General features: G+C 37.8%; 1 protein-coding gene across 1 annotated transcript in view; it reads right to left on the reverse strand.

Annotated features, from left to right (window-relative positions):
- The window catches only part of KIAA0825 (KIAA0825 ortholog), a 242,011-nt gene that overhangs the window by 199,797 nt on the left and 16,687 nt on the right, over nt 1-25,527 (reverse strand). Inside the window, 1 exon segment of the mRNA XM_086770627.1 lies at nt 4,940-5,079. Within this exon segment, the coding sequence (XP_086626753.1) occupies nt 4,940-5,070 (131 nt within the window). The 5' untranslated portion in view covers nt 5,071-5,079.

Here is a 25,527-nt window from a genome sequence, read left to right on the forward strand (position 1 = left end):
GTGGCTGCATCAATGGACAAACAGTTACAAACCAAGTAGTATAACGGAACCGGTAGTGTAAGCACTGTCACACTGACACAACACTATTTTGAAAAGCACGGTATCAAAACGAGGGTTGCTGTCTCCATATATCATCTTCCATTGCCTAAAGTACCATGAGTAAGTTGAAGGATGATCTTCTAGCTCCTTTCAATTTCTAACAAGCACTGTTTAAATTTATTTCATGTAGCATATGGAACAGCCATAAAATGACAATGAAATTGGTTAAATTAAACTGCTAAGCTATAAAGTGAAATTATCTTTAAACCTCATGTTACTTATGCTTAAGATCCTCATATTCAGGGAGATATGCTTTTAGAATCACAGTTTACATGTCTTTTCTGAAGAACAGAGTTTGTTTTAAAAGTAATGAAATAATTGTTTCCACTGTTTTTGAAGATAGAAGCACTAACACAATATTACCTTGTTATTATCATGTATATTCATTAAAGAGCTTCACAGATAAAGACACAGGGCATTTTTTTCAAAATCAGTCATGTCGTTTGGAAACCTGTGTATCAGAGGACCTGCTGCACACTTCCGAATGTAATAAGGAATCTTTGAGAAAGACTTTAACCAGTATAATTCCCACAGGTACTTTCCTTTTACACTTTCTCCCATGTGGAAACAAATACTTAGTTTTACTTCATGAAAGCTGACCTGCCAAAAAGGAAATATTAAGAAAATTTCCTATGATCTACAGACAATTTCATGAGGTCATTGCTGATGCTTCAGTGCTACTGTGTGTTAATGAACAGCAATTTAACCATTAATATTAATAACTTACTTTCTACTAACTTTTAAACTGCTAGATCAATCTATCTGAAAAAAAAACCAATAAAGATTCATGCAAAGAATTTTTTGATAACTATCTGAAATAGAAACAAGAGGTTTTACCCAAGCTGGCTATTTATCATCATGCATGTTCGTGCAATGCTTATAATAACCTACAGTAACATACATGGTACAACGTATCTCTTAGGATTTCTAAAATTCTGAAAAAAAGGAGATTATTATAGTTCCAGGCCTATAATGTTTATGCTCTTCCATTCTAGCCCATCTGATCATCAGCTTACTCTTGCTGGCACATCCATTTTCTGCCTCTTATTAACCCAACTATATAAAGAGATTAAATTATTTTTTAATTTTTTTTTAATATTCTTTACAATCATGACCTCAACCACAGATGAGAAAGCTAGAAACTAAAGACACTACTGCTAATACTATAGGTTTTATTATCCCCTCATATTTGTGTGTATGTTTACTTTTTTTCATAGTTTGATTATATGATTCTCTTATTCATATTTTGTATCTACATTCTGTTGAATAACAGTAAAGTGAGGTGTAGCTGTGTCTTGAAAATTATAGAGAGGAATAAGCCAAGATTTCCTTCAAAATAAAAAAGAAAGACAACTCTTGCAGCACACCTCAGTTGAAAACACCTGAGCCCTTGCACACTCCAACCATCCCTTTGTTGTGAGGTAGTAACAGTGGGAAGTATTTCTATGCAAATCAGCAAAGTTATGATCAACAACTAGAAAGTGTCATACTACACCTTACTGAGGCACTTTCCAGATAGTCCTATTATTTGCAAGCTAAGGATCTTGTTAATTGCTCAAATAACAATTACAATTTATATTGAAGTTACAGGACGAGATGCAAAGCTATAAGCACTTAACAGTATTGACCTCACTGGAGCCCTTCAGAAGAGACCTTAAGCAAAATCCCAGATGACTGAATTATTGTTAATTAGACAAAGGGTCAAGTTGAAGTTTATCAGACTGAAGTCAAATTAAGCCTTTGTGAAAAGCCTCAGACAGATATAGTCCCCAGTGTATTGTGGCGATACAATTATTAGTAAATAATTTTGTTGAATTCTGAGTAATTGCTCTGCTGAAGAAGACCTAGAATACCTCACACTGTCCTATAGCCTCATAGAATCTATCGTCACTTTATCACCACTAAAAGGCAGCCAATCACTCACTGAAGCAAGAACTGGGGACACACACACACAAAGTCAATTCCTGAAGAGATTTCATGCTTACAATCACTTTCAAGTCATGTGCTATAAGCACAGTTTCAAGCTCTGTATCTTATTTTCTGCTTAGAAATATTAAGTATGAGCCGAAAGTTTAGTTCTGTGGATTGCTCAAAAATTAACTCTCATTAATTCTTAATCCTCCAGTTAGGGGAAAAAAAAAAAAAAAAAAAAAAAAAAAGATTCAGTTTTGATAAACAGTAAAAGTCAAAGCAAATGTGAGGGGAAAGACTGAAGACAAATGGCCGTCCTGATGAAATTCTACATAGAACTTCATGTTTTAGAATAATCCAAGACTATCACTGTACATAAAATTGGCCAGCAATGACAGTAGTTTTGAGAGTTCATACTCACTTGCTTCTATAAACTGCTGCAAAAAATAAAGTTAACATTCAAGTGTAATAAGAGCTCTGTTATACAACAGTGAATGAATGAACCACTTACTCCCTTAAAACGGACAAATAAAACAATTCCACACAGATGGTCTTTTTTTTTTTTTTTTTTGTTATAGCACCAAATAGAATTGGTACAATACAAAAATACTGAAAGTAATTCAACTGCTGGAAAGCATATCTGATTTGTCGTGTCACACAATTTTATAAAAGCTATTCAGTTGGAAGGCAATAAATGAGCATTCAAGTGATTTACACACTTTTGGATCATAATTTTTTACACAATGTTTTATTTTAAAAAATATATATATGCTGTATACTATTATGTTTATTCTCTGTGGTATAATAAAATCATAAATCTATCTGATGAAAAATGGATTGTATTCCAACTGTATCACTGTAGCGCATAGAGCCGCTCTTATCATACCACTTACAAAGATCAATGGTAACTTGAAAATGATTTCATTCCATGCTACCTCTAATATATTAGCAATAAAAGGACTCTTTTTAATTTAAAAGTCACATCAGCTGCTGTCCATCTTCTTTTAAACTCCTCTCTATTTCTGAAACTGACATATTACAGGGGCAAAATATCACCTGGTAACTACAGGCCTGCTTTCTGATTTTCCTTGTGAAAATTAGTTTAAAAACTAGCTAAAGTGTCTATTCAGCAGAAACAGAAAGCTTTTCCTGACATGTGTTGCTGTGTATCACACCCTAATCCAATTTTCTGCTCTCTTTGGATATAATACCATTTGGATCTTACAAAACTTATAGCAAAAGGCCCTTCTAATTTGTAGGACTATGTCCCTAGGACGGGGACAACAAGCCATGTTAAAAATGTACAAATAGTTCCACTGTGAGGATGTTAACATAAAATGTAACGCACGATGTTAGTTGACATAAAGTACCATTAAAAGGAATAAACAGCTGGCCTGCTTTCCCATAGCCAAAAGTTTTCTCAACCAGCGGCATACATTTCACACACATTAAAAAAAAAAAAAAAAAAAAAAAAAAAAAAAGGTAGTAAAGCATGCATTGCAAAGACTCGATAATACTTTTTCTAACTCTCAGGTTGGCTCTGCATAAACATGATAAAATCACTTTCATTCAGCAGCTGAAGAGACAATACATCTGCCAAATGCCAAAATGCTGATGCTGTTTTTTCCCAGATATGTAAGATCATAGCAACTCAAAACATAAGTATGTATAACTGTGTTATGACATCAACTAAATTCTAAGAAAGTATCTACATGTCATGGATGTCAGCAGGAGATTGTCATATGAAGTTGTACTACGCAGTGGTCCATAATAGCATCTTTCTCAGCTCCTCAGTATCATTGCCACCGTGAGATTATTACTATCGCAACTACATTTGTAAACACTACATTTCTAAGCAAAAATGTTCAAAATGTGAGATACGAGTAATACAAATAAAAAGTCTGAAGAATGTCTCAGCCTGACAGAAGCAATATAACAATAATTCAGAGATTACCTAAATCACTTTTCAGTGAGATACAGCAATGATTTATCTCAATTCTTCAGGAAGCTCTTTGGGACCAAAGACCTCCAAAATGCACGACCAAAATGCTGGCTTCATTAAAATTACACAATCTTAAGACAGAAGTCACGAAGGGCATTCTTTGAAATCACACAACTCTATAATGTGCACTGTTATCTAAAGGCAAGCATTTTCAAAATTTGTTATATTTCTGAATATGCAACTACTTTTTTAAAGGGGCAATTAGTTTATATGCTTAAGACCATCTTTCACAGATGAAGGTATTTTAAATGTTTAGCCACAAAACATCGCCACCGCTTTTCAAATAAGGCACAAAACCTTGAGCCGATTTTTTTTTGTAGTCATGCAAAAAATCTGCATCAACAAAGAACTCTTTCTATAGCATCGCTATTTGAAAAAAAATATGTTACAAAGAAGTGGAGAATGAAATATATCACAAAACAAATTCTAGTTAGAAAATCTTCTATTGAAGCATAACAGTTTTAACTGAAATAGGTAAAATAACGGCTTATATAAAAAAGATTATAACTGACTTGCTTCTTCTATGTCCATTAGAAATGCCTAAAGAACACACTAAGTTCAAGTTTTGCTTTTTTGTAAAATTCTGTAGCTCTTTTTGAGTCAATAAAAATTTTATCTCATAGCTGTAGGAAATACAACTGTCATGGGAATATCCATTTTCGTCCTCCACTACCACATCTACTGCAATACTTCCTAAGATTAAGATTATTCTACTGTTAAAAATACCATACAGAGAAAGACTATAGCACAAAAATTACATGGCATTAAAAATTTGTTAAATGCTCAAGGGGTTAAGGTAAAATTACTACTGAAATAATTACCAGAATTTTAACCTACTCCTAGAAAAGAAAGAAGATAAAAGCTGTATTTCTTCCTAAATGTAATGACTTTCACTAATATTTTGGTTACAAATAAAACACTCATTACCTAGAAGAATTCTTCTTTATTTTTTCATCAAGATCACTAAGGATCTGTTGAAACTCCAATTCTCCAGGAAGGACATTTAACAAACAGTCTAAATTGGAAGAATCAAGAGAATACTCTCCTCCCCATTCCATTTTCAGAATCTGTAAAACAGATGCAGAAAAGTGGTTAAGTAACCAAAAAAAACCAGACTGCAAGAATCAAAATACACAATACTTTGTTCCTTGGAAATACTTAGATTAATAAGGGAAGCACTTATGTAAGGAATAATAAAATTAGTGTTGAATAGTAATCCATTTGCATGCTTCTAAGTAGAGCTCTACTGAGATGGAAATCTGTAAAATTAAAAGCAGAGATAAATTTCACAATATCTTGGGGTTTTTTTTTGTTTAAAACAATCAGTTCTTTTACCTTAGTCAGAGTACTAGCTTTTTTTTTTTAATGTAGAAAGAAAATTCCCACTATTTTAATTGGAAACTATAAAAATAAATAAATACATTAGAGGGTAAATTTACTTTTTGTGTGCTTATAATTTCTGCCCAAGGAGTAACTGCTTTCTGGAAATTAAGCACATCATTGCAAATAACTAGAACATAAAAATCCAGACCAAAACAGTATAATGCACCAGAAAACAAGCGTCATCTTGCTTTTTACACATTTTATCGAACAAATACCTTGCCAAAACACAGGTCAAACTCACTAGCCTACTTAAACTAAGACACAGGACTCTTTACATCAGAAGCAAAGCATTAGCAGAGTTCTTTTTTCTGTTTTCTGTTTTTCCTGTTTTCTCTCTTTTGAGAAATAATGAAATTGATTTTAGAATGAGTGGTGACTTTTTACCAAAGTTAAAAAAAAGTACATTAAAAAGTGGAAACTTCTTAATAATCTGTATGTTTCACATCTAGTATTCAGTATTAAATAATACTATTCATATTGCTGTAGAAACAGGGAGAAATGTAACTATTCAGAGGCACACAATGTTTGGGTAACAAAACATTAATGAATTAATAAATACACTGTTTTCCTTTTAAGCAACGTTCTTTTATGAAGCATTACAATGTTGGTTGGAAATTTACCTAGAAGCACTACTAGAAAAACAGAGTTTTTCTAAGTAAATGGTCCACAAGACACATACTCCAAAAGAACACCAGGTTAGAATGCAAGGTCAAGACTATACTTTTGGTCAAATATGACTGTGGACCTAAAAGTAGCAGAACTGCACATTTCTTCAGCAGAAATGACACTACTGATTCTGGTTTTGCTCTTTCAAAACAAAGTTAGAATGAATGTGAAGGTCCTTTAGAGTCTAGTATCTCACACATCCGAATTAACAGCACAATACTACAAAATATTTAATGGATATATTATTTTCTTAAATTCTCAGAAGCTACAGAATACTCCTTTGCAAATAACAATTAAAATACTTTCAACGTTTTGGAACGTAGCCGTCACTCAGTGACCCTTCTGGTTAAAAAGTATGGATGTAAACCTAATACATCACATAACACATTGAGGGAAAATCAGTCTTTGAAAATAAGACTCAAAGTGTCTTAGCAGATGTTACTGCAATTAAAGACACCATAATTAAAAGTAGAAGTTAAAAAGCATGCTCCCAAATGCTGAAATACTTCAGTCAGTTTTTCTTGGGAAAAAAAAAAAACAAAACAAAAAACCCCAGTAGGCCAACTTGGGAAGGTTCTGCAACCAATGGAAAAAAACCTTAAACAGTGCTTTACAGAACTGAGATAAAAGGAATACTGAAAATACAGTTGTTCACTCATGCATACTTATATTCAGAGATGCTCAAACAATTCCATTCCCTTTCTCTTCAGAAATACCTCAGAGCTCATGCAGAACGCGATGCTCCATTCAATAGCTGTAACTCAAACACGTCTTTTATTTGACTACGCTCGCAGAACAGTCAGTGACGGGTATGAAATGTACTGTATAACAGATACAAGTAATGCAAAAACAATAACAGCTTGGAGTGATTCAGAGTTTTCATTAAACAGCGGCACAATCAAAATTTCATATTTATATTTATTCCCAACTCCCTTACAGGATAGCCAAAAGCAGCTTACGTTCCTCAGAAAAATATCACTATAGTTTACAGACCACTTACTGTTTAAAAAATTCATCATATGAAAAAAATCCCCTTGTAAACATGACAGCCTAGTTTTCATGTATGCATTCCTGTAAGACTTCTATGTCATACTTCCTTGGTTCACTTGTCAAAACAAGGTAATTATTCCCTTCAGTCTTGGTTTGTGGGAGGAAAAGCAACATTTGATTACTCGATTTTCAAATATCACTTTAGATGGTCAACAGAACTTCTTATTCTTATGAAAATCTAAGTATTTCTCTAATACAGGACTATCACGTGAAGAAGGAAAATAAAAAAATGTTTCAGAAGGAAAAAAATCAAGATATAAAGTAATTCAAACTGAGCAGAACTTCTGCTGTTGTACAGCATAACCCGTGTCAGGGCCCTGGGGGCACTAATAGGCTTTAATTGCCTGATGACCTGGACTCTCAGTGGAGCCACACTGTCGCTCCGGCGCCTGCCCCACTCGCCTCCCTTGGGGACAGCGGGATGGGCATCGGTTGGCAAGGTCCCTCCCCGGCCTCTTGGGCTATCCCCCTTCTCTCCGGGCTCTCAAAGAGTGCCCAGTCACTGCTGCTCCCTGATAGCCAGTATGCCACAGGCCTCCTCTGATGGCAAACACCAATTTCATTAAGAAATAAATCAGTTTCTTAAAAATACTGTTATTTGTAATAATATCAGGGAAGAACTCTGTTTTGAAGCTCCAAATTCTTTTAAAGTACTTTAGACTGTAACAGCCCATTTCTTCTGTAAAGGAGATTAATTTAATACTTGATACTATGATGCATAAAAGGTCTCATCCCACCATATTTCTATTTACTACTACAGTGAAATACTGTAAGTTTTGAGACAAATGGTCTTAGAGAATCCGCTTCAGATGCAACTGAATGTCTCCGTATCTGTAATAGGCAGAGTTCTTTTCAAAACATATTAGAGGACCACTCATCACCATTACAATGATGTTGCTGTCAGCCTTTTCAGTAACTACTCAAGAAACTTAACCTACCTACAGTGTAGCTTAAAAATAAATAGTTTTTCAGGTCTCTTATATTAACTCACGGTATCAATGCAATTTACTTTCACTGTAACAACTCCCCTCTTCTAACAAGCATAACATTAAGAACTAATGTTTATTGAAAATAATTAGGTATACTTAAAAAAACATTATGGAACATTCAAGTTGATACAACAGATACTTCTTGCTTTTTCAAGAAGTGTCTTTTATATAGAAGTGTTTTATATAGTGTCTACCACTGAAGAGGACTTTTTCTTTTTTTCCTTTTTTTAATAGTGTTTTCTTTTTCAATGTCAATCAAAAGGAAGCAATCTTCTCAAAGAAGTCTTACATAAAATGACACATAGTTCAAACTGGATATTTCTTGATTGTGATAATATAATTTAATAAACATAATTGTGAAAACCTTCCACTACCAATATACATGGGAAATTCCACAGGATTTCTAAGATTAATTCGTAACATTTATACAGGGGGGATAATATCAGGCTTGCCTGTGCCAAGCTGTGGGACGACACACCGCGATTAGAGGGACAGGGCCATAGCAAGGGCCCTCAGCCTGTGGCTCTGAGGTGTGCTGGCTACGCTGCAGCACCCTCGACATCTTACAGAGATGAGCCAGGGGCTCCTGAGGCAGCAGGGGCCGACAGGGAAACACCAGGGAAACTCCGCAAAGGAACCAGGGGCTGTTCCTCTACCAAGGCGAGGTGGCCGACAGCCTGGCTGAAGGCCTCCACGGCCAGGAATGCAGCGTGGGCACAAACAGGAGGAGCTGGAAGGCACCGTGCTGCTAGACAGCTGTGACCCAGTTGCCACTGTAGAAACCCGGCAGGACGAACCCCACGACTGGACGGTGGCTGTCGATGGCTGCAGGCTGTTCAGAAGGGACAGGCGAGGAAGGAGGGGCAGAGGCATTGCCCTCTACATCAAGACATGGCTAGGGTGTGAAGAGCTGTCCCTGAAGAACAGCCACGAGTGGGCTGAAAGAGTACGGGTGAAAATCAGAGGCCGAGGCAACAAAGGGAACCTGCTGGTTGGTGTTTACTACAGGCCGCCCAACCAAGGGGAGCCTACTGATGCAGCCGTCTTCCTCCAGCTCCAGGAGGCATCACGCTCGCAGGCTCTTGTCCTGCTGGGGACTTCAGCTGCCCCAACATCTGCTGGAAAAGTGGCACGGTGAGCTGCAGGCACTCCAGGAGAGTCCTGCAATGCATGGAGGAGAACTTCTTCAGCCAGGTGACAGCCCGACCAGAGGGGATGCCATACTGGATCTGCTGGTCACCAATCGAGTGAGCTGATCGGTGACATCAAGGTTGGAGGCAGCCTGGGCTGCAGTGATCTTGCACTGGTGGAGTGGCAGTCCTGAAGTACATGGATCAGGCAAAGCATCAAGCCAGGACCCTGAATTTTAGGAAAGCGAACTTGCAGCTCTTCAAGGTGGTGGTCAATAGGAGGCCCTGGGAAACTGCCCCCAGGGACAAGGGAGCAGGACAGAGCTGGCAGATCTTTGAGGACGCCTTCCTCAGAGTGCAAGAGCTCTCAGTCCCCAGGTGTGAGAGGCCAGGAAAGGAAGGCAAGAGATGGGCACAGCTGAGTGGAGACCTGCTGGTCAAACTAAAGGGCAAGAAGGAAACGCACAGGCTGTGGAAGCAGGGACAGGTATCCTGGGAAGATCATAGGGATGCTGCCCCGTTGTGTAGGGATGGGATCAGGAAGGCCAAGGCATGGATGGAGCTGAGCTTGGCAAGCGATGCCAGGAATAACAAGACGGGCTTCTGCAGGTACGTCAGCCAGAAAAGGAAGGTCAAAGCAAGTACACCTGCTCGGATGAGCAAGACTGGGGAACTGGTAACAATGGATGAGGAGCAGGCTGAGGTACTCAACAACTTTTTTGCTTCACTCTTCACTGGTAATCCCTCTTCCCACAGATCTCAAGTGGATGGACCACAGGATAGAGACTGGGGAGCAAAGTCCCTGCCACTGTAAGAGAAGATCAGGTTCGTGACCACCCGAGGAACTGAATATCCATGGGTCTATGGGACCATCCCAGAGTCCTGAAGGAACTGGCTGGTGTAGTTGCCAAGCCACTCTCCACGATGTTTGGAAAGTCATGGAAGTCAGGTGAGGTCCCTGCTGACTGGCAAAAGGGAAACATTGCACCCATTTCTAAAAACGGTGAAAAGGAAGATCCTGGGAATGACCGACCTGTCCGCCTCACCTCTGCCTGGGAAGGTCATGGAGCAGATCCTCCTTGAAGCTGTGCTGAGGCACATGGAGGACAGGGACGTGGTTCAAGACAGCCAGCACGGCTTCACCAAGGGTAAGTCCTGCCTGACCAACCTGGTGGCCTTCTGTGATGGAGTGACTACAACAGTGGACAAGGGAAGAGCTACAGATGTCGTCTACCTGGACTTCTGCAAGGCCTTTGACATGGTCCCTCACAACATCCTTCTCTCTAAATTGGAGGGAAATGCATTTGATAGATGGACTGTCTGGTGACTGAGAAATTGGTTGGATGGTTGCATCCAGAGGGTGCTCAATGTCCACATGGAGATGGGTGACAAGTAATGTCCCTGAAGGGCCTGTACTGGGAACAGTATTGTTTAATATCTTCATCAGTGACAGTGGGATCTGCAGACGACACCAAGTTGAGTGGTGCAGTCAATGTGCCTGAGGGAAAGGATGCCATCCAGAAGGACCTGGACAAGTTCAAGAAGCAGGCCTATGCAAAGGTTCAATAAGACCAAGTGCAAGATCCTGCACAGGGGTCGGGGCAACCCCTGGTATCAATACAGGCTGGGGGCTGAAGGGATTGAGTGCGGCCCTGCCAAGAAAGACTTGGGGGCACTGGTGGACGAGAAGCTCAACATGAGCTGACAATGCACACTCACAGCCCAGAAGGCCAACGGCATCCTGGGCTGCATCCCCAGCAGCGTGGGCAGCAGGTCAAGGGAGGGGATTCTGCCCCTCTGCTCCGCTCTGGTGAGACCCTCCTGGAGTCCTGCGTCCAGCTCTGGAGCCCCCAACATCAGAGGGACGTGGAGCTGTTGGAGAGGGTCCAGAGGAGGGCCACAAAGATGATGAGAGCACTTGAGCACCTCTCCTGAGAAGAGTTATTCTCTTAATTTTTTTTTTTCTCTAAACCCACGAGTTTACTTCCTTTTCTTTAATGATTCTCCTCCCCATCCCACTGTGAAGGGACTGAGCAGAGGTCCTGAGCAGGGCTAAAGTACCACACAGGCATACAGTTTAACCCATTACACTGGGTTAAACGTTACTAGGTCATGTTTATAGCATACAAATCCATTCTGGCATTTTTAGAAACTTTCTAAATGTTGACACTTATTTATTGATAAACACCCTGTACTGTTACTTCTTTATTTCCCTATGCCACTCCAGCCAGTTAAGGTTCTCGTTTTGACTTTAGAGGGTTTCAGATATCACAAGACAGCATCAATCATGGAGAATACCACGCAAATTTTATGTTATAGTTACACAGAACATCTTAAGAAGTAATACAGTTTTAAACTTCAGTTTGCCTGGAGTTCCTCTGAATCAAGTCTAATGGAAAATTAATCAGCTGGGCTTTTAGGCCCTTTGAAAAAAAAAATGCAGTACATATGTGTTCAAGAAAATCATAGCAGAACTAAAGCAGTGAGTTTAAGGCTAGACATGGTTTCTCATAAAGTTTGATCACACTTTGTTAAACTTCCAGCTACCCTTTAAACTTTCATGGGTTTTCAAATGCCCATGCATTTATGCAAACTCTAAGTAAACTAAGCAGCCTTAGGCAGTACACTTTTCATACCAGGCAGATCCAAAGAGATCTGTCTTAGAGCACTATACCACCTACTTGAGCAAATTACACAGTAGGTTTTCAGAAAAAAAAAGGCAAGCAAACCATTAAAGTTCCCATAAAATCCAGAGGAGGGCTTTTTTTACAGACACTACGGTGTATGAAGTAATCTAAAGAAGTTCCCTAACCCTAAACAGAATCTACAGCTTAAAATACTGCCAGATATTTAATGGAACGAACAATTTAAGGGGTGTCACAGTAAGTAAATTCCGTATACTTGGGCAGAAAGTCTTAATTCCCTGTTAAGGCCATGTATCTCAGATTTATTCCTTGATGGCTGAAAATTAAGCATTAACAATCTTAATTAAATGAACTCCAAATAATTTTAACATAAATAGTTTGATAAAGATAGATAATTAAATACCAAGTTTGGGTCTAATAGCTGAAGAATAAAACAAAAAAACCACTCTTCAGTTTCGTTGTGATAATTTAGCTTCTTGATTTATTACAAAAAAAAAACCAAAACAACATTTTGGTTGTATCATAACTTCTGTTACTCACCACAGTCAGCATATATGTGTAAACAAACCTCTTCAGTGGATAAAAAACTGGCAGGCTGACATTATTTTTTTCAAATCACTGACTTCTAAACCCAGATTTGCATAAATCAAATCTTACTATGTTACAACTCTGTAATTCAGTCTCTAAAAAGCCATATAAGAGCTAGAGAACTCATGACCTGCCATTAATTTCATTCAGTTAATGTCAATGTACTATTTTAGCTCTTGTATGAGACACTTATTTCCAAATATCTCAAACATTACTTTCAGTATATTTCAAGATAACTTTTAAATACTTACTTATATTTTGAATTTAAACAATAACTTGTACATCTAAAAGTATTTAGAAACTATCACTTAATACATTTATTCATCTAGCAACAATTTTTCCACATATAATATCCCACACTTCAGCACAAAGCGCTTTGTCTAAGTGCAACCCAAGCATCACGGCAATCAAATCTTCTGGACTGTTACCTTACAGTCAATCTAAATATTTGAAAACTTACTTTAACTTTATATGAGTTTTACCCCTACAGCTCTCATTCCATCCATATCCAGGACAATAAAAGAAAATTTTTAGCACTACATTAGCACTACTTTAAAAAGAGGATATCAACACACCCGTGATTTGAAAACAGGATATTTCAAACTGCAGCACTCTCCGTACAGAGAGCTAGCCAAACCATTGAAGCTTTTTTTCTGATACTGCTTCTTATCTTACAGGAGATATCTCTTTATTGCCCTAGCATCCTTGCAAAACTAAAAGGGGATGAGAGGATTGACAAGATTTTTTATCACTCAGCTTACACTTTCAAACCATCATCTTAACAATGATTTCCTTTATCTATCTTTAGTTGCACAACTGTTCCCAGCCGCTTTACAGCACAGATATGTCATCTGCAATCGCACAGCAGGCAGCAACAGCGATGGCAATGGCTTGAGATAATACTATTCAATGTGAAATTCCTACTGCTCTGGACTCCACATCCTCTGAATATTTAAAGTTTTTTGGAAGCCACATAGAGCTTACACAAGAAACACATTCAAAAATTATAATTTCTTGAGCTGTACTCTGACACAGTAAAAGCTTCTTACCCACTTTTCCGTGGTAAAAATCCTTTCAAAATTGTATCATTATTTAAAATAAAGACTGGTAAAAGAAAATGAATAAATTAAAAATTCTGTCTATAAAAGAACACAACCATTTTTGGTTCTGCTAATAGGCAGGTATTGAAGACCTCTATTTAAATTTTCCGATTTACCTTTCATCTTCACCTACTTCCCACACTTTGCTGAAGCATATACAACTTTTACAAAAAGAATACCATATCGTTCCAGTGGAGAGAAAAAAAAACACCACAACTAATGCATACGAAAAAGTCTTCATGAGGCTTGTATTTACAAAATATTTTGAACGCTACAAATAACTTTGAAAGAAGTTTTATTAAAAACATCTTGTAATGTTACTCCTGCAGACTTTCCACATTTGTTTTTGTCATAAACTTGTATTTAAATTTAATGTTATATTCATCAGTTATTATTCACCACACACATAACAGATTTTCCTTTATATCTTTCAAAGAGAGCTTCTCAGTATCTATAAATAAACTCGTAACCGCATTGAACACAGTTTTTGTCCCCAATTCTGCCATTATAAGAGACAGCAAATAAGAGAGTGGGAACAAGATACAATCCACAGCGGGACGGAAGAAACGCAGTCCTCACTGTAGATTAAACAGAAAGCTTCTCTCTAAAGTTGTAGTATCAGAATGCAGTTCTCTGATCTAAAGCAGCTATATGAGCCATTGAATCATCAGCACGTTCTAAAGCCTTGAAAAATGACTGGAGGTGTAGCTGTCTTAGAAATCTTCTCATCCTAAAAATCAGCTAACGTACATTTCTGACAAATAGCAAATGCTATTATTTTTGGTGTCTGTGGGTTTTTCAAACTATGTTGCTTAGTGCTGTTTTCTAGGCATATGTACATGCAGGAATTTAAAACCAAGATCCATGAGTTCTCCCTACTGCCTCTCTCCCATTCTTTGAGTTACACAAAGTGAAATGCTGAGAATATAAAGCAAAGGAATCAGCACTGCTTTCTCAGATTTCCTGCTACTTGGTAAGAGATGTTCAAACACAAGGAGAGAATTCTCATTTACATAAACCTAATCAAACACTACTGGTCAAAGGCAGTGACTTCAAAAGAGGAACATGCCATCCGGAGTTGCAAGGAAACTCCTGAGGAGTTATGTCAAAAGAAAGGAATAAAGCATAACATGATTTCATAACCTTCAGAAGAGCAGAAATGGCCATTTTCTGAGCAGCTCTTGAGTGAAACAGTCCTATATCATTTTTGATTCTCAGCTAGTTACCCCGCAGCTGGAATCCCACAGTGTACTGCATCCAAGATTCAACATTTAAAAACAAGCCATTCCTAGACATGAAGTCTGCAAAAATTAAGCATCCTACCTGTGAGAAGTCAGTAGCTTTCCTTGCCTTCTTATTAGTCTTTACAGTGCCTAAAACTGTAATTGTGATAACAACTGTTAGTACACAAGTGTGCCTTTTTTCTTCTTCTTTTTTCTCCTTTTCTGGCTTTCTTTAGTAGAGCTAAAAGAAGGATTCAAGATGCCTCTTCTCACAGAATTCTTTTTTTTTTGTGCCTGTAGTTCTATTATATTTACTAAGTTTAAAAAAATGTATAAACTTGTTGCAACATTGTCTTCTTTAGGTACGATTTAAGACCTTACAAAAAAAAAATTCAATAATCCACAATTCTTCCATTACCAAATACAGACAAACATAGCATAAAATGCTCTTCTGCCATTGTCCCAGATTAAGACTACATCAGTCAATCTCATTGTCAAATTAATATGCTTTATGAATGATGGATGTTTTCAAAATACTTCTTAATTACAGAAAATAATTACCAATCAGTGGACTAAAGTAATTACTAATGCATAGACAAGAGAGTCTTAGAAGCCCAGTTAGAAACACCTACCATATGTTTTAAGTATTGAGTAAATTTTGCATACTGGTATGACAAAATGTCCGAGACCAATAATTACTTTCCCCAAAAAGACTGCACAGCATTGTCTTTTTTCCTGAGGGACAAGAATATATGACATCTCCTATGTGTGAGACTAATGGTGCATCTACTGCAGAACTGTCTTTCCAATTGTGGCAATAAGAGATGCTATTTAGGGATAATGTGTGAGTTTTCTCACTTTCTGTTGCTTATAAATTCAGAAAGAAGAGGTAATACTTTATAAACCCCCAAATCCCTCTCAGAATTATGCTCTCAAAAACACCTGCTACACCTTCCTATCTTGCTTGTCATTAACATCTAAAACTGCACAGATTTACTGTGCTGACTGTACCGAAGGAACTAATCTTTTAACACCCTGGCAAAGAACCTAACATGTACCATTTTCAACTAAAAATGTTACAAATACATACTAACTATTTCTATACTAGACCATAAAAGCGTTTTCTCTTCTTGTTTATTGGAAAAATTCTCCATCCTGACACAATACTCTTCGAGGAGAATGGTATTTAAAGGAAAGAAATTTCAAGACCTTTGGGGTCTTATAGTTCAGTAGATCAGATACAGAGTTGTTAGAATTTTAACAGGAAATAGCCTTCCAATGACACTATTATATTTTAAAAGAATAACAAAAAAAAAAAAAACTCTGCGACCACAGCCTTTAAAAGGTAGGCTGCATTTCAGTCCCTTCACTCTCACACATTCTATTTTCTTCCATTACTTCTCAATTTAAAGCTAAGAGTTTGAAAAATGTCAGCTTTATAAAAATGACATACAGAAACTCTCCATAGAGATGTCTCTTAAGTGAGTCCAAGTTTATAGTCACAGTCTTAAAGGCTTGTTTAGTAGTATAAATGTCATGGATTTATTTTTCTGCCAAATACTATTATTAAAGCTTCTTACTAAATTCTGCACAGGGTCATACAAAACATTTTACTTACAACTGTAAACGTCCATTAAATTTCCTTTTTTTAAACTCTTTAGTGTCTTAAATCAAGTTTAAACTAGTTCCTGCTGGCATAACTCAGCTTATAAAGTTTCACACCATACTGCCTAATGCTCAATACATCATTAAGATGGTACAGGGTACGGCGGTCACGTATGGCTTCTTATTCACCTATGAGTTCAACTTCAAAAGCACTGTTAAGCTTCTGTTTCTCTCTCCTTGAAAAAAAAAGCCCCTAAGTAAAATAATGACACTCTACTTCCTTTTACCATGCACAGTGGAGTATATACACTGGGAATGTGTCAGGTATTTTCAAGTTTGCAAGACAAGGTCCTGTCTGAACAAAAAGCATCTGCTTGCTTCCCTCATACTCCGCATCCAGGAGTATGCAATGGAAACACCAAGCTTCTTAGGCTGTCTCTCCCCAAATCTTCAAAGCAGCCAATAGATCAAATCAGACTTATCTTCACGATGCAATTTCTACCTTTGAATTTGTAACAAACCTTCACTGCTCTTATTCAGAATATACCAGCAGATTCATGACGAAGCCCAGAGAGACAAGGTATTCTGTCTGAGAATATTTGGTTACATACAAACTGTAAGAGGACAGCAAGGCAAGACTAAATAATCTTAAAGACATCTGCATCACTTCCTTCCAGAAAAAGGCCTTTCACCATCGCATAAGTGACAACAGTCACATACTGCCAATAATGTCTTCCTGCTCAGTGTCCATAGCCTTTTCTTCTGTAAAGCATAAATATGTGGAATATAGGTTAAAAAAAAAGTTATCCCCTGTTTGTTTTATACAAAACTCTTTTCTATACATTAATTGCCTTCTGAACTTCTGTTTCTCTAATTCAACTTTTTTTGTGCTCCTGCTTTTCAGTTTACTTTGCAAAGAAAATGCGGCTAATGCAACTGTTGTCTGTGTATCTGTCTTTCTCCACGCTGTCCCAGGTGCACCCTCTTCCCAGTTTCATCCAAGTTCTGCAAAGGTGTAGAAGACTCAAGAAGAATCACACCCTGAGTATTTTAAAGAGGAAATAACCTCCAATAAGCAGAAGCAGAAAAGGCAACCTGATGGAGACTCTGAGACACGTTGGCACCATTTATACTTAAGTATGTTCGAAGTGGTTTTAAGTGCTGATGCCACATCCAGGAGTGTCTGCTTGACTCCTCTCCTCCTTGTACTAAGAAAAAAAAAAAAAAAGAGAGGCTATCTGTGGTCCTTCAACTTACTCCGATGCATGAGTAACCTGAGCTGCAAGTTCTGTGTTAACAAACGGTACTCAAAGGGTGGAGTCGGGGAGACCTCAAGACACTCAAGACAGTGTTTTGAAACAATCAAGAAAAATATTTCCTGAGATCAAACCTCTTTGGAAAATGTCAGCTACTGCACTTAAAATGGTCTGCTGACAGAAAGGATGCGGACCTTGCCAGAGCAAAGTCCCAAGGCAGGGTTTCAAGACACAGGTTAAATAAAATCCCAGAACCATGTCACTTTCTATGTCTGTGTTTCTGAGTAAGTTCTGAAAACATTAATTTGCATATTGCTACCTAATGTTGCACAAGAAGTTATTCAGAAACACAGATGCAGAGGAAGGAAAACCCACCAAAATAGTAAAGAAAATTATGGGAAGATACATGTGGATCCTTCTTGAAAATAATGAGAAAATTAAGTGCCAAAACTGCGGAAGACATGAGACTCTCATGACTATGATGTGGTTGAGAACAGCACCATTGTTTTTCATAACTGAGAGGAACTGCAGGAATGCCAGGTGCGCAGTGGCCTAAAGATTAATACACAAGAGTATAAGAAATGGGAGGCCATAACTGTAACGGATATTGCCTTTAACTACACTGTCTGCAAAATACTGCCCTCCAAGTCTCTACCACAAGAATTCTACCTCTTTCAGCTGGCAATCAAAAAAAACAAATCTGGGTTGCTTACTAAAAACTGATGACTCAAGGACTTCTACCTTAGTCATCACTGAGGTTGGAAGATATGTGGTAAGTAACACAAACAAATAAAAAGGATGATCTAGTTAGGGCCTATGTGTTTTCCCTTATAGAAAGTCCTGTGCAAAGCTGGATAAATCATAAAAATCAAAATGTCGTTCTGTGACAAAGGTTGTTACTCCTTTTCTAGGTGCTTAAAATGAAACACAATCATGTTACACTTCTAAAAAGTTCCAAATGTCTTGTTAATATTTGGTATATAAATAAGATCTTAAAAATAACATAAAAGAACATTTTAGATTGTACTGTTTCTGATCTTAATTAATGAATAGAAAGCTTTTAATTACCAAAATAGAACAATATTTCTTTCATTTTTACTTTGAAAGACGGTTATTAAAGACACTGTTTACTCCTTAACTTAGACATATTCTTCAAAATAAGTGTTCCAAGATCTTTGTACTTAAGCAGTACACAAGACGGCAAAGGGAGGAAAAGGGAAAGGGAGTTGTATATCCTTCTGATTTGTTCTTGTTGCTTTAATTTTTTTCCCCTTTTAGCTAGTAGAACTGTTAAAGTCTACTCAAAAAGGATACTAAAAGGGCTGTATTTTGTCACCTTCAGCTAAATTGACTGCATTACTGATTATATTTTTATCTAGAATTTTGCACATCAAATTATTTTAAATATTTTTTTTTGTTCTCTTAAGAAATAATATTTGGCCACCAATTTTTTCAGTTTTCACCTCTTTTTTTTCCAAAAAAGATAAAAGTGAGGCACTAATGGTAGTTCAGATAAGGCAATTTTTCTTTAAAACTCAGACTTACATAAGAAATACTGCACTTCCATAAATGAAATTTAATGCAGTAAGTCATACACATTTTGCAAATAAACATTTTATAAATATTTATAAACTTTTTTTAAAAAATAAACATTTTATAAATAAAATGTCATTGCTTTCTCTCTTCACAAACAAATGTTGCCACACCGACAGAACTATTCAGTTACTGGCGTTCACCAGAGTTATGGAGTCTTTTAAATTGTATCATGTTTTTCACCGGCTGTGTTCCTCACATGCAGGTGCAACTCTATTGACTACTGCAGGCTGAACAGGCAAGCAAATCCTCCAAAGTTCAGGCTTCTTGCCGAGCATTTTATCCTCACCTACCACAAACGCTTGCCTAGACTCATGTGTTAGCCAAAGAACAGGTAAGCAGGACAGCAGATGATGGTTGCCAAGAAATATATAAAGTATGGGTGTTACAGATAGCTCATAATGACAAACGAAGGTTGGATGTTTCTGTGCTGGACTTCTGAATACTGAAACTCCATCCAGACATAATCTGGGTACAATAGTTATCAGGAAGATGTAAGAATAAAGAAAAATTAGATAAACTATAAAGAACGATTACATAATTTCTAGAAAGGTTACTACATAGACCAAACTTCTTAACAGTTCACAAATACGCACTTTCTCAGATAATTACACACATATTTTCTTACACTTACTACACACTCACATCTTCCTAAATACTATAAGTTAAAGATCTGAAAAAAACCAACTTTCTGCAGCACTGATTGTTTTGTAGAGTATTTTATAAAGATATATGTCTTACGTTCATGTTCCAGTCAGATCATTTCAAACAGCTGACTAGAAGAAAACAGAGGGTTGGGCAAGTTCTTAACAAACTTGTGAATTCCATTCAAGCTGCTACTACGGTTTTATACAGACTTCATTATTTAGTAAAAAAAAAATATAAAAATTGTCTTAAATATTTCCAAGCCTAAGTGAGTGGACTTCCTATTTCTTATTTTGAGATATAGTCATGAAGAGAAAAGTCTACTTCTTTTTGAGAAGATATATACTGTAAAAGGATAAGGTCCTGCACCTGGGTCATGGCAATCCCAGGCACAAATCCAGGCTGGGCGGGGAATGGATTGAGAGCAGCCCTGAGGAGAAGGACTTGGGAGTGCTGGCGGATGAGAAGCTCAACATGAGCAGGCAATGCGCCCTTGCGGCCCAGAAGGCCAACCGCATCCTGGGCTGCATCAAGAGGAGCGTGGCCAGCAGGTCGAGGGAGGGGATTCTGCCCCTCTACTCTGCCCTGGTGAGACCCCACCTGGAGTACTGTGTCCAGTTCTGGAGCCCCCAGCACAAGAAGGACATGGACCAGTTGGAGAAGGTCCAGAGGAGGGCCACAAAGATGATAAAAGGGCTGGAGCACCTCTCTTATGAGTACAGGCTGAGAGAGCTGGGGCTGTTCAGCCTGGAGAAGAGGAGGCTCCGGGGAGACCTTATAGCAGTCTTCCAGTATCTCAAGGGGGCCTACAAGAAAGATGGGGAAAGGCTGTTCAGTAGGGCCTGTTGCGAGAGGACGAGAGGTAATGGTTTTAAAATAGAGGGGGGTAGATTTAGATTAGAAATTAGGAAAAAATTTTTTACGATGCGGGTTATAGAACAGTGGAACAGGTTGCCCAGAAGGTGGTGGAGGCCCCATCTCTGGAAGCGTTCAAGGCCAGGCTGGATGAGGCTCTGAGCAACCTGACCTAGTCAGGGATGTCCCTGCTCCTTGCAGGGGGGTTGGACTAGATGACCTTTGAAGGTCCCTTCCAACCCTAACCATTCTATGATTCTATGATTCTATATATGTTCTCAAAAAGAGAACATACATGTCTCCTGGCTTTGCTGAAGTAGCACAACAGAGGCAGAAAGACTACCACTACTCTGAATCTCCCAGATTGCTGTCTGTTGGGAAAAAATAGGTAGTAACTATCAAAAAGGAAGTGGCCAAAAAAAGCTATGTAAGTGTTTCTGAAGGTGTATTTGTTAGCTCTGAAAACATCCAGCTAGTATTTCTACCTTGGCATAGCTGCTGTAGGACTCACTTCTGAATCTCAAGATTTTTCACAGTCATAGACTCTTGTACTCAAACATAACTGGAATCACTGTTTAAAGAAGGAAGACACGTTAACTTATCTTGGCATCCTAGATCACACAGAAGTTTGTGGCCTGTAGCTTTTCAATCCACAGACCTACTTCAGCTTCAGGAAGCAGTGCAGGAAGTCACTTTCTAAAACTGAGTATCCTCAAGGAAATGGAAAAAGAGTAGTTTAGCTAAACAGAAGTAGAAAAGACAGCTCTTGACAAATTTTACTAAGACTTACCTTACTTGGAAACTCAAGTTCCTTGTCCACTTAACCTTCCAGACTCAAATATTAATTCAACACAGATCGCAGTATGTTGTGTTAGGCTTACTTTTTATTTTTTGAAGTTCAGCTTTTAACTGTAATCAAAATAAAATACAAGATTTTATAAACAGAAAGTATTTGTTGGTAAAACTACTCAGCTGTTTTCCAAAAATATGCCATGAAATGTGGTAAGAACCTGCATAATTGGTGTAAACAAGGAAAAGAAGAAAACTGAGGCCTTGTGTGGGTTATAGTCAAAAGGAGTACCTCCTTCAAAGTTTAGTCCGTTACTGACTGCCATCATTTGAAGCAACTCTGTTTCTATATACCACGAGTTCATCGTTGTCTTTCTTAAAAGTCCTGCTGTGGATTTTGACTCCGTTTTTAGACATCTATTTCTCAGATTTAACTTAAACCACTTGTAGTCTCAGGCTGATACTCCTGATTGCTTCTTAATATGCAAGCTAGTCATCATGCTTGCACCATTATAATGGGTGCCAGAATAGGCGCCTGAGAATAACTGTACTACTTTCTTGGCTAACTCGTCACAAAGACGTAATTAGCGAATTTGGATGTTATTTATACTAATGCAGATGGATATAATTTAGTAAGTCAACACAGGAATCCCTTCTTTCAAATAGTAATTTTTTGAGCTTCAGTGTCTCAAAAAAAACTCAGTTCAAAATTATTGAGCAGTCTCAGCTTTTTCTTAAAACTCTTGTGACAGATACAGGATGCCCTGCTAGACAAGTAAGAAGCAGATCCTTTATGGTATAAAAATAATTGTGATGGGACAGTAACATTTAGTAGAGAAAAATACAAAATGCTGATGTTTGTCATGTACTTTTTACTCAATTTCATTTAAGTGAAATTTCATTTATGTGACTTCTGAAATGTGGAAATTTATTTCACTTTGACAGCCTAACAAGACGTTTTCAAAATACTGAAAATGCTTATTTAGTATAATGTCCTTGCTTTAAATTTTTTTTTCTGCTCATGTTACTTTTCTATTTCAACAAGCTTTTAACAGCTGGCATCAGGAACAGGCAGGTGATTAACATGTTACTCTACCAAAACACAGCATGAGTTTCTACCTGCTATGGTTCCGGAAACAACAGCTAACGTGTACTATGAAAACAAATCAGTCCTTTACATAAAACACTGACAGAACCGTAAAGGGGAGACTATCCCTTAGAAATCAACAAGAAATGTTCAGTCACAGTGTGCGCTAGATTCTGCTGACCATGGCCTCAGCAGAGGTCTACCAAAAGCCTTTGGTGACCTTTACCTCAATTTCTTAGGAGATGTCTTTACGAAAAGATTGCAGCCACCTTCCCTTGCATTTGGCTGAATAAACATTCGGGTCACGGGCGCTGGTGGGAAGTGGACTTCTGCTAATCACAAATACTGGCACTACATTATGATTGTTTCCTAAAAAATATAAAAGACATAGCTTCCCCACAACTGAAAGCCCAGCACTAAAAATGAATTATACAAGGAAAGGTGTCTCAGCTGATAACTGAACTATACATTTTAGCAGGAAATTAAATGTTAAATTACATCTTCACAGACTAACATATGACCAAATGTAAACACATGTATTACATTTGCAGTAAAAATACTACACGGTATAAATTGTCAAATACATTTGTGTTGTTTATATTAAGAATAAAACAGTACAACTATTACGCATTAACTTGGACAAGCAATGAGGAATCTGAAATTAACTCTGGAACTACGCAAAAACAATCCATACTCACTTTTGCTCTGAGGATCAACTCTGATCTGCTGTGTTCTGAAGCTCTAAACAAATATCTTACCAATTTTACTTGAAAACACTGTAAATACTGAAATGCTACGGTTTGAGTTTATTATTTCTCTCTCTTAGCTTCTCAGACTAATTCCACAGACAGACATTTGAAAATGTAGCCTGATCCAACTAACCTCCCTTTTTATGAATACTAGACAGAAGGAGACCAAGGTAGGTTGCAGCAGAATAGGGAAATTTTCAAAATTATGAGCATTTGGCTGAGTAACATGGTAAAATCTGCACATTCAGGAAGGGCAGCTCTCCCCCAAACCCAACTAACCTAGAATAAGTCCACACAAACCAGAACCTGAATTTCAAATGTTCTTCTAATTAAGTATTCTATAATTCGTGTTATTTTTTTTTTATTTCTGCACTTGGAAGTACTTATGCACACTTAGTATTTACAGAATGATGACATGGAGTTACAGAAATAAATGTGCAGATACATAGTTGACATTTCTCACTCTTTGTCCCAAAATGAAAGTCATTTATTAGGGGGGGAAAAAGCAAAATCCTTCCAATTGCCTTCAAAGTGACAGTCTTTCACTTGCACAGTTTTATACCACGATTAATAGTTAACAACAAGCTACATAATACACAGCTGTAACGCAAAGGTGTTTACAATGAATTATGTCCTATCAGTAGCTGAAGGAGGTGAAGACTATCTGTATCTCTAAGAAGCAATAAATGCTTGGCCATGAAATGCAGATAGTTAGCTTGTTTCTCTGCCTGTCTGGGTAACCCTGCTTGTCTATAACTTCTTCATTATTGTTTTTTGTCAGGTGATGAACTGCTACAGCTCAAGTGTACTCTGTCACCTCCCATTCAATATTACCATCAGAATGGCATCTCCCAGCTGCAATCGACTGCTGAACCCATGCTTCCAGGCACAGCAAACCCACCTCCACCACTTCAGGTATGACGTAATTAATACTTCCCTGCACTGAGAAGAGCACAAGGTCACTAAAACAGCGTAACTGCTAACAGCGCATGAGCGTCCTATAGCATTGTAACACTACTAACAACAGAACCTGTGAAAATGTGTAAGCGTTTTGTAACTCAGCTAAACAGAAACACAAAACAGCAAATGAGGAAGCAGAAACTTAAGGTATGGTTGTACAAAAGGGGCTCAAGAAAACACGTGCAAGATTAGAGAAAAGTATACAAATAAAGCAGGAAATGTCTGTTGGAACCAGAAGAATCCTGCAGGATAAACAGAAAAGAGTCTGGCAAAACCAGAACAAGTCCTGACCTTAAAAAACAAAATCAATTCTGTTAAGAGCAAATCTGAGGAGGACAGTAAGAAGCATAAAATACAAAGCAAATACAAAGAAAAAAAAAAAGGGGGGGGAAGTTGCTTATTGGGTTCATGCTTTCCCTTATTGAAGAGCTCAAGGCTGGCTGCGTCATTAACCAAGACCATCAAGCGCCCACGCCATCAGTGGCAGCTGTGCTGCATCAGCTTTGCGGCACTGTATACTTACAGTTCAGGATAAGCTTGTTAAGGACTAACCGTTTTAATCTTGTGTGATAATGACAACTAAGTACTATGTTTATTGTTCATTAATGTCAAACTAGTAAAGTATTGTTTCGAAGTGTGAAACTGGACTGATTTCTGTCTTCTACACACTCCTAACGCAGCAATTGCTAATTCCCTAAATGACAAATACACACACACATACTCAGTTGCATGTGTCACACTCCTGTAAGTGGAGCTCCATTCCTAGTTCTACTACACACGACTAACTCCATGATAGAGAAGGAGTTAGGTAAATCATCTACACCTGTTCTTTAAATGTGATTAAAACAGGAATACTATTTCCTTCCTCCCCTTTCCTTTGCCCTATTTATATTGCAAGCTCTTTTGATTAAGGATTGTCTTTCGCTATGCCTAGCATCAACCACAGCTGAGGCAGGACCTCAGGCTGGTAGCTACTATTTCCATTAAGAGAAAACTGTAATCCTAATCTGACGTTTTGATAGTACAAGTACATGCTTCTGCAACTACAGAACGATCCGTTTCACTTCTTGCATGAGAGTAGCTCACTGCTGTATCTTGTACCTCCCTGTAAGATTGTCCTGTGCACACATTTTCAATCCTCTTTTATTTCAGGGTCTATTTCAAGGCAGTTGTCTTGTGTTTCACATTCGCCCTCCAGCCCA

The sequence above is a fragment of the Chlamydotis macqueenii genome, chromosome Z, assembly GCF_036417535.1.
Source record: "Chlamydotis macqueenii isolate bChlMac1 chromosome Z, bChlMac1.mat, whole genome shotgun sequence".
Classification (NCBI taxonomy): Eukaryota; Metazoa; Chordata; class Aves; order Otidiformes; family Otididae; genus Chlamydotis; species Chlamydotis macqueenii.